At 41.1% G+C, this 10790-nt stretch overlaps 1 protein-coding gene across 2 annotated transcripts in view; it reads left to right on the top strand.

Moving 5' to 3' along the window:
• The window catches only part of MTNR1A (melatonin receptor 1A), a 28160-nt gene extending 18309 nt beyond the window's left edge, over positions 1-9851 (top strand). Inside the window, exons 2-3 of one of the 2 annotated variants that reach the window (XR_007725850.1) lie at positions 2265-7902; positions 8566-9851. Coding sequence is in view for 1 of the 2 variants with exons in the window: in XM_050791587.1 (XP_050647544.1) it covers positions 2265-3133 (869 nt within the window). In the remaining variant the exon portion in view is untranslated. Of the gene's footprint in view, positions 1-2264; positions 8139-8565 lie in introns of those variants that run through there. The other variant, XM_050791587.1, reaches the window with a different exon arrangement.
• Positions 9852-10790: the final 939 nt, after the last annotated feature.

Consider the following 10790-nt stretch of genomic DNA (forward strand, 5'->3'; position numbering starts at 1 on the left):
CAACCAATTTTTAAAGAATTTGCTTTTATGACAATTTATCTGAAATTCCTAAATAAATGGCACAGATTTTACCTTTCTTTCATCATGACTGCTATGGGCTGTTTCATTTCAAATGTTGAGAAGTGACAGTTTAATGAACTCATCAAGTGTATGAGCAAAAGTCACTGTATTTATTGGGTGTGGTCTAGGACGCAAATATGAGGAAATGTACTCATATTTGCAAATATGAGGAAATGTACTCACGAGGGCCACTGTCTCGAGTCAGGCAGGGAAGCCTGGCTTACAGGTCAATAGAATAGAAGGCGAAATCTTCTGTCCCTCCACCTGGGGCTCCCTCCGTCCCTGTCTAGCGCACCCCTTTCCTCACTGCTTCTGGTTCGGTGTATGCTCTGGTGCTGCTGCTTACTCTAGTGTAATTTTCTCTTTCTTTTTTTTAATTTGAGACGGAGTTTTGCTCTTGTTGCCCAGGCTGGAGTACAATGGCGCAATCTCTGCTCACTGTAGCCTCCGCCTCCCGGGTTCAAGCAATTCTCCTGGCTCAGCCTCCCAAGTAGCTGGGATTACAGGCACCTGTCACCACGCCCAGCTAATTTTTGTATTTTTAGTAGAGACGGGGTTTCACCATGTTGGCGAGGCTGGTCCTGAACTCCTGACTTTTGATCCACCCACCTCGGCCCCGCAAAGTGCTGGGATTACAGGTGTGAGCCACCACTCCTGGCCACTCTAGTGTAATTTTTTTGGCTTTTCCTGTCTCTCAATTCCTGTTTCCCCAGCACCAAATATATGCATTTAATATGTAAACTGAATTGAATTTATTATAATTTAACCTGAGTAAAAAGCAGTACAAAGTGGTTTAAGACCCTTCAAAGGAGGAGGCTCTTACCTCTAGGTGGGCTCTTACCTCTAGGTGGGCAAACGAGCAAAGGCCTCGGCATTTCTATTTGAGATAGACTTGGGAGAACGGGTAACATTTAGAAAGTTGCTGTGAGGAGCCATTCGAGGCAGAAGGAATAGTAAGAAACAAAGGCAGAAGAGCCGCAGAAGGGAAAAACCATATTTGCAGAACATCTCATAAAATTTGACTAACGTAGCTGGGAGCAATGTATCACACCTGCCATCCCAGCACTTTGGGAGGCCGAGGTGGGTGGATGGCCTGAGCCCAGGAGTTCGAGACCAGCCTGGACAAAATGGCCAAACCCAATCTCTACAAAAATACAAAAACCAGCCTGGTATGGTGGTGTGCGCTTGTGGTCCCCACTATTTGGGAGGCTGAGGTGGGAGGATGAGCCCTGGAGGTGGAGGTTAGGGTGAACCAAGATCAGATCATTGCACTCCAGACTGGGTGACAGAACAAGACTCGGTCTCAAAATAAATAAATAAATAAATAAATAAAAATAAAAAAGTGACCAGAGTTTTTTTTTTCTATAATTAAATATGTGTTGCTATGTTGAGAAAATTAATAGTTAGACTATTTAGGGTTTAAGTTTTGTAACATAAGTTCTTTATAAAATCTAGGAGAATTTCTGCATTTTCCTTTGGTTCAAGGTGAGGGAGTCGTAGAATAAGAACATTTCTCTGGTGTAAGACACGGTGCATGGCACTCGCCACAGATAGTCTCATGTCATGCTCACCGCAGCCCTAAGAGGAAGATGCTCATTATCCCATCATCTAGGAGAGGAGGCAGAAGCTTGGGGAGGTCAAGTAACGTGCCCCGGTTGGACAGTTGGTATGGATTGAAGCGGTGTTCTCATCCAGACGGCTGATGACACAGCCCTCTCGATCGTAACTCCCGCGCTGTGGGATCAGCGAGAACAGAAGCTAGAGGCCCCTTGGGAGCTGCTGCAGGACTCCAGAGGGAATGAAGACTTGAACTTAAGGCAGTTGTGGCTGGCTTGAGACATAACATCATATGAGATTGCTCAGGTGATGTAGAAGGCTCTAGAACAACAGATGGAATGCAAGTATTCTGATCTCAGGACTTTTTAAGAAATGAGAAACTGAAGGGTTTGAAAGACAGTAGTTTTGAACAGGGAACAGGGGCTGTTCTGGGGAGGCGGGAACGTGTGAACAGTGGATTTGATATGTCACGAGTGGCAGTGGGCTGGCGTCCTGTGAAATGACCTCCAGTTCATTTGCAGTGTGGCAGCAGCTGTGACGTCAGGTCATCAGAGCTGCAGGCAGAAGCAGCTCCTTCTTTAACAATTGTAACAGAAAACCCAGTGTGAACTGGTATTCACTGTATTTTCTAAACGTTTCTCTTTCAGGAAACATCTTTGTGGTGAGCTTAGCGGTGGCAGACCTGGTGGTGGCTGTTTATCCGTACCCGTTGGTGCTGACGTCGATATTTAACAATGGGTGGAACCTGGGGTATCTGCACTGCCAAATCAGTGGGTTCCTGATGGGCCTGAGCGTCATCGGCTCGATATTCAACATCACCGGCATTGCCATCAACCGCTACTGCTACATCTGCCACAGTCTCAAGTACGACAAACTGTACAGCAGCAAGAACTCCTTCTGCTACGTGCTCCTCATATGGCTCCTGACGCTGGTGGCTGTCCTGCCCAACCTCCGTGCCGGGACTCTCCAGTACGACCCGAGGATCTACTCGTGCACCTTCGCACAGTCCGTCAGCTCTGCCTACACCATCGCCGTGGTGGTTTTCCACTTCCTCGTCCCCATGATCATTGTCATCTTCTGTTACCTGAGAATATGGATCCTGGTTCTCCAGGTCAGACAGAGGGTGAAGCCTGACCGCAAACCCAGGCTGAAACCACAGGACTTCAGGAATTTTGTCACCATGTTTGTGGTTTTTGTCCTTTTTGCCATTTGCTGGGCTCCTCTGAACTTCATTGGCCTGGCCGTGGCTTCTGACCCCGCCAGCATGGTGCCTAGGATCCCAGAGTGGCTGTTTGTGGCGAGTTACTACATGGCCTATTTCAACAGCTGCCTCAATGCCATTATATACGGGCTACTGAACCAAAATTTCAGGAAGGAGTACAGAAGAATTATAGTCTCGCTGTGTACAGCCAGGATGTTCTTTGTGGATAGCTCTAACGACGTGGCCGATAGGGTTAAATGCAAGCCGTCTCCACTGACGACCAAAAACAATCTAGTAAAGGTGGACTCGGTTTAAAACGGCACCGCATTCCCCGCGAGATGGAAACGCTACTCAAGGCCTCGCGCCTTTCCGTGTTGCCTTTCCTGTTGACAGAAAAGCCGGGTGGTGGAGGAACCTTCCAGCTTTACCTTTTTGCTGCCATAGTTTCTGAACTAATGTACTGTCAGCTTTGTAAACACCTCCAATTCTACCAGTCAAGAGAAGTACAGAATGTATAGAGTTACATGTTAACTGAGGAATGTGGTTCAGGGCTGGGGTGAGAGTGAGCTGCTGACTGCATTCAGGGGAAGGAGTGTGCAAACTTTTATTGTAAATGAGGGCCACAAAAGGGGTAATTGCATTCTTCTTCGCTTTTTGAAGATTTCTAGCAGAAAAATGAATAGAGAATTTTATTTATAAATGAGCAAACGGAACAATTTTTTTTTTTTTTTGTAAATGGAACAATGAAAGTGGGATGAGTGCCTCTTATTACAGAGGGAAAGGCTGAACATAAATCAGTTAATGGCTCATCAACAATCACAACCACAACCAACACCACAAACCTTTCAGTTGGCGGAGTTAGCATTGGGTAGCTACACTCATGGTCATAAATGTTTGCTGCTCTATACTACAAGTTGTGCATACAACCAGATAAAGAACTAAATTATAGGCTGGGCACAGTCGCTCACACCTGTAATCCCAGCCCTTTGGGAGGCTGAGACGGGCAGATCAGCTGAGCTCAGGAGTTCGAGACCACCCTGGGCAACATGATGAAATCCCATCTCTAATAAAATACAAAAAATTAGCCGGGTGTGGTGGTGCACGCCTGTAATCCCAGCTACTCAGGAGACTGAGGCAGGAGAATCCCTTGAGCCCTGGAGGCAGAGGTTGTGGTGAGCCGAGATCCTATCAGTGCATTCCAACTTGGGCTACAGAATGAGACTCCGCCTCAAAAAAAAAAAAAAAAAAAACTAAATTATATTACAGAGCTCTTATTCACATGTCAATTACCCTGGGACTTTAAAGTAGTAGCTATGTATACAATTTTATTTAAATGTACTAGACATTTGGCTTATTATTATTGTGTCACTGAGCAGCCGTTTTGAATTGATCTCTGTTAATTCATTAATTTGTCAAATGAGCTCAGTTAAAAATGACAAAAGATCAAGTTGCTGTAGACTTTTTGATATGGTGCTGAATCTGTTCTAGATTGACGCTTTAGTTGTGCAAGTAAATAACTGAAACCAGATAGCTTTTCTTTTATAGATACTGCAAAACAATGTTCTTCAATAATTCATTTTAGAATTTCACTGCCCTAATAGTACTGAAAGTCTGAGCGAAGAAAAAATGCATTGCAAAACTATGCTTTCATAAACTTTGGAGGAAGTTTACCCAAATGGTTATTTGAGACTACTGTGAGATATGTTATATCAAGTGTTTTGCTACAGATTATAACCATGTTTTCTTGTATTTTAAAAGTCTGTAGCAAAGCTGTCACATACTAGAATAAATTGCTGATTTGCAACTATATACGTAAGACAACAAGTTATCTGGATATATTTGCTAATGATTCTCTTCATTAAGCATATTTGGAAAACACCAAATTATGTTTGTCATTGTTGGGGTGTGTGTGTGTGTGTGTGTGTGTAAGTTGTCTCCAAAACTTTACCCAAGTCATTTATGTGTAAAAGTTCTGAGTTCTTATCAAAATCAAATTTAAATAGTAAAGATAATATTTAGGCCAGGTTCCAAATTTCAGATAACCGAAACTTAAAAAATTAACCATGCTCAACTGAAGGCTTTTTGCAGTTTATTTTACACTCTTTTCTTGATGCTTGGTATGAATTACTATGTTGTGATATGATTCCTTTGTTCTTTATGGAATTTTATTTCTTTATTTCTATATTGTACTATATTTGAACTGTATGTCAGCAAACATAGTGAATAGAAAACTGTGCCCTTTAAAATATTGCCAAGAGTATCTCACCCGAAAATCAAGAATGTAACTTTAAAATATTGAAATGATTTTTCACTACCATCAGATAGTTAAAATATTGCCGATGGAACAGCAACTCATAAAGATCAAAGTAGAGACCCTGGTTTCCCCTACTAGAATCCCATGTAGAAGTCTCATAATCATTCGAGGTATTTTCTCTGGTTCCTCACTGTGATATCAATAAGTAGAGCGTCCTTAGCTCTGTGTTTTTCCCTCTGGAAAAACTCGGATATGTAATCAGTTGTGCTTGATATTTTCAGTGTACAAATTATTTTGTAGTCTCTTTGGAAGATTATCTCTTTCAAGACCATTAGATTAGGACTTATCAAATGACTGTTGCACAGGACTAGTGGGTGCCTGGGTAGCATCGTGTAGTATCACTGGAGATGTGCTCCTTATTCAAGGAAGCGACTTTATCTCTTTCTTTTTTTCTTTTTGAAACAGAGCCTCGCTCTGTCACCAGACTGGAGTGCAGTGGTGCAATCTTGGCTCACTGCAACCTCTGCCTTCCGGGTTGAAGCAATTCTCCTGCCTCAGCCTCCCGAGTAGCTGGGACTACAGGTGTGTGCCACCATGCTCAGCTATTTTTTGTGTGTGTGTATTTTTAGTAGAGATGGGGTTTTACCATGTTGGCCGGGATGGTCTCGATCTCTTGACCTTGTGATCCATCCACCTCGGCCTCCTGAAGTGCTGGGATTACAGGTGTGAGCCACCGCGCCCGGCCCGGAAGCAGCCTTTTTCATGAAATCTGCTAAGCTGTATTAAGGAGCTGTCGGCCTGTATTGAGGCAAGTATGTGCAGTCTGTCAGAATCACTTGTTTCCAGGGTAAAGAATATTTGCCAGTCTCCCCTCCACCTATGGGAGTACTAGTGGTGATGTGAGGGTTGGCATAAAAGAGATAATGATATTTTCTCTGGCATATTTGCAAATTCTAGGATTATTTGCACTTGTCTATAGCTGGGATTTCACTGCCTAGGCTGGAGGCTTTGTGAGGCCAAAAATAGTACCTGTGTTATAACAGGGAAAAATGCCCCTTTTTAAAAGCACTCACTGGGATCTGAGGCTCTGGTTAGGCAAAGTCTATGCAAGGCCATTTGATGTGGAATAAGGATCAGCATCTATCATTGTCTTTTCTTCTATCAGTTACTGGAATGCTGTGCAATTATAAGCATTCCATAATTTAAGTACCTATACTAACATCCAGTTGGATTGCAAAGACAGAAACATTTGACCATTCTAATTTCCATAAATTATTTGAATATTATCACCGGAGAGCTTGCTTCAATTGTATTCTCCTATGGAAAATCTAAACCATATGGGATTATCTTTTTTGCCTTTAGTGAATGTAACTTTTAAACATATATTGTTGTATTTTTCTTATACATGTTGGAACAGATTAGTTTGGGACATACTCCCTATACTATATTATGTAAGCTTCATAGTCATATAAAATACGGTTTTTCTTTGTTTAAAACTAAAGAGTTAATGATACTATAGATTGGGGAAAGGAATAACTTCAGTTTGCTCTATTGTATGTCTCATTACCAAATATGTGTGTTTGTGTAAATCATGGACATGCATAAGCAGTCACATATTTTTCTGACAAAGCAGCAGAGCAACTTGATTTTAAACATTCTGGGAGACAATCTGACAGGATAATCAATCTTAGATATTAAATCCATAATTGCTTAGTGATTAAACACATTCAACATGAATGTTAGGTAATGAATTTTGATCATTTTTTGGACTACCTCTGATTCATCACCAAATATTTCACTGTGAATAAGCAAACACATTTGGAATATGTTTTTAAGTCATCTTAAAGGACTGAATTATTATATTTGGGAATTACGTGAGCAAAATCTATAAGCAGCTTTTTCTTGTGAAAACGTAATTTTCAAAAGTTCTTGTTCCATTCTTCCTTTTACTTTTTTCTACTTTTATGCTTGAAAATAAAGCATCTCCATTAAAAAAAGTTATTGTGTACAATATAAAAAATGCTCTAGGTCAGGTGCAGTGGCTCATGCCTGTAATACGAGCACTTTGGGAGGCCTAGGCAGGCGGATCACCTGAGGACCTAAGGTCAGGAGTTTGAGACCAGCTTGACCAACATGGAGAAACCCCGTCTCTACTAAACATACAAAAATTAGCTGGGCATGGTGGTGGGCGTATGTAATCTCAGCTATTCGAGAGGCTAAGGCAGGAGAATCGCTTGAACCCAGGAGGCAGAAGTTGCAGTGAGCCGAGATCGAGTCATTGCACCCCAACCTGGGCAACAAGAGCGAAACTCCGTCTCAAAAAAAAAAAAAAAAAAAAAAACAAAGTGCTCTGATCTCTGCAATGGTAGCACCTGCTTTGCTATGTTGATTACAAGTTTTTGGAAATCTCCAGAACCTGTAGGGGAAAATTTAGGGAATAAATGAAAGTGATTTTAGTTGTGTCCAATATTTATGTTGCTGGTAAGTGTGTACTTATTTTACCAAAGGTCTTTTAGAAGACCAACGATTGAATGTGAACTAAATTTGTAAAATACAGACAAAGGCCAAAAGGGAGAGATATCTAACCAAAGTCTTAGTATCCACATAATGTAACGATCATGTATGATCGTAAATGTAATGCCGTGTAAATGTAATGTAGTGATCATGAACGAGGTAAACATTTAGTAATACACTAAATGAGTACAAAGAGACTGTTGTGGCAGTTGCAGTGGTTAGAGGGTTGTGACTGAATGTTGTGGCGGTTGCAGTGGTTAGAGGGTTGTGACTGAATGTTGTGGCGGTTGCAGTGGTTAGAGGGTTGTGATTGAATGTTGTGGCGTTTGCAGTGTTTAGAGGGTTGTGACTGAATGTTGTGGCGGTTGCAGTGTTTAGAGGGTTGTGATTGAATGTTGTGGCGGTTGCAGTGTTTAGAGGGTTGTGATTGAATGTTGTGGCGTTTGCAGTGGTTAGAGGGCTGTGATTGAATGTTGTGGCGTTTGCAGTGTTTAGAGGGCTGTTATTGAATGTTGTGGCGTTTGCAGTGTTTAGAGGGCTGTTATTGAATGTTGTGGCAGTTGCAGTGGTTAGAGGGTTGTGATTGAGTGTTGTGGCAGTTGCAGTGGTTAGAGAGTTGTGATTGAATGTTGTGGCGTTTGCAGTGGTTAGAGGTTTGTGATTGAATGTTGTGGCGTTTGCAGTGGTTAGAGGGTTGTGATTGAATGTTGTGGCGTTTGCAGTGGTTAGAGGGTTGTGATTGAATGTTGTGGCGGTTGCAGTGTTTAGAGGGTTGTGATTGAATGTTGTGGTGTTTGCAGTGTTTAGAGGGCTGTTATTGAATGTTGTGGCGGGTGCAGTGTTTAGAGGGTTGTGATTGAATGTGGTGGCGGTTGCAGTGGTTAGAGGGTTGTGATTGAATGTGGTGGCGGTTGCAGTGTTTAGAGGGTTGTGATTGAATGTTGTGGCAGTTGCAGTGTTTAGAGGTTTATGATTGAAGCTCTTGTGCTGTCAGCTTACTGCCTATTGGGACATCCCTAATTGGGGTCACCTCACACTTGTTCACCCTCAGAAGAACAACGGAGTCGAGGGTGTGGTCACCTTGTTTGAAAGTGGTAAAGGAAAATTTAAATCAATGGAACCACAATCATAAAAAAAATAAAGTTAATGATTTTAGAATCATGACCCCTAATCATATATATTATTGTATTTTTCTTCTCTGGAACAGAAACTGTTTAATAGAAACAACTATTTAAGAGTGTTTTTTTACTGTTACAGAGTTTAACATGAGAGAACAAGTTTGTGTGTGGTTCTGTGTGTGTGTCTGTGTGTGTGCATGTTGTGTGTTTTAGCCAGCTGGCTGCTTTTTGTTTCAATGATAATGTTGTTGATCTTAGGAATATGAACAGCCTCTACAGCTTTGAAGAGAGAAAAGATTATTGAGGTGCCACGCTGTGTTGTTAGTAATAATGAAGTAATGCTGTGTTCCCAGAAAAGGGTACCTTGATTACGAGGACACATTGCTGTGTTCCGAATGCAGGAGAATATGATGAACGTGGTGGTTTTAAAGCCAATAGATTACCATTGTTTTTAGAAAGGAGACACTTGCCTTTGTCCTTTTACTGTGATAATCTGGTGCTCTTATTTCGGACAGAACTGTTATGTTGCAGTGTGACGCAGATGTGTCTAGAGAAGGTGCCACGAAAAAAATGAGTGGGTACCTTCTCTTGCATGATGATGTTCAACAAGCCTCTAAGAACTCTTGCGTTTTGGTGCACAAAGGGACTAGTGATTATCCACCAAGCACCATTCTAATAAGTACTGGATGAGCCTCAGTGCTTACGATACAAGAGTAAGAACCGATTCAACTGTTTGGTTTGCATAGAGAACACAACTGATTTCTGCCTAGAAAATTATATCTTCATTAACTCTCTGACCATTGTGCTAGAGAATAAGTGTTTGCTTAGACAATGCTTAGAAAACTCAAAGTGGTTAAATATAAGATGTTAACTTGAGTTCTGATATCATTTTATACTGGTAACTATTTTCTTGCAGTCTGGATATAAATTTTAATAAAAGTTGAGGAAGTTTGTTTTTCCAAAAAATGATTTAATTTTTTGTTTTTGAAAACATAGCCCATGATGTAGTAAACTTGCATGTTTTTACTTCTTTTTACTCATATCTGTACCTTGTTACTGCCAAGGATGAACTTTAATGGGATCTTTGCTTGTGTATATTTGTTTTAATAAAAGTTATATGTGTATATGTGTACACATGTGTAGATATAGAAAAAGATGAATATGATTTTATGTCATTATTTTCAAGGTGGACAGTTTGTTTTTCCTGTTGTTTGTTGGAAATTAAACAAAAGTTGTTTAAGAATGGAAGGTTGCTGGGTGTGGTGGCTCATACCTGTAATCCCAATGACTCAAGGAGGCTCAGGGGGAAGGATCTCTTGAGGCCAGGAATTTGAGACCAGCCTGGACAACAACAAGACCCTGTCTCTTACAAAGTAGAAAATTAGCCGGTAAAGATGAGGTGCACCTACAGTCCCAGCTACTCAGGAGGCTAAGGTTGGAGGATTGCTTGAGCCTAGGAGTTTGAGCTGCAGTGAGCTATGACTGCGCCACTGCACTCCAGCCTGGGCCAGAGAGCGAGACCATGTTTCTAACACAACAGCAACAAGAAAGACGGAGGGTGGTTTTATAATTACTTAACATATGCATTTGTTTATAGACAATAGGCCTATCTCTTTGTTTTTGGCATTTTTCTCAGCAGAATTTAAATTAGTTACTCATAGGTGTTCATGTGCATACCGGCATTATAATATATATATTATATTGTTATATTCTAGTCCATCATGGAATGGAACTGAATATAATTGAACATTTCTTCATTTTGATATATGTAACCAACAAACTATATTCTATTCTAAGTACAGATTTGTTGTGCAAACCAAATGTGTTTCTGCAAAAACAAGACAAAAACGTCCCTCCAGAAAACCTTTCTTGGTCAGTTTCTATGCATGGAAGGGAATTCTTTATTTCTTGCAACCTCTGGAGGAAAAAGACAGCCTATCTTCCTGACCTTTGCATGACCATGTTGTAGAATCATTCAAGGGACATTAGGGGCCATGCTAATGCCAATCCCTTCATTTTACAGACTGTGAAAATAAGATTCACAAAAATTAAGTGTCTTGTCAATGATCTATTAGAGTTAGTAGAA

This window comes from Macaca thibetana, chromosome 5, assembly GCF_024542745.1.
Source record: "Macaca thibetana thibetana isolate TM-01 chromosome 5, ASM2454274v1, whole genome shotgun sequence".
NCBI lineage: Eukaryota > Metazoa > Chordata > Mammalia > Primates > Cercopithecidae > Macaca > Macaca thibetana.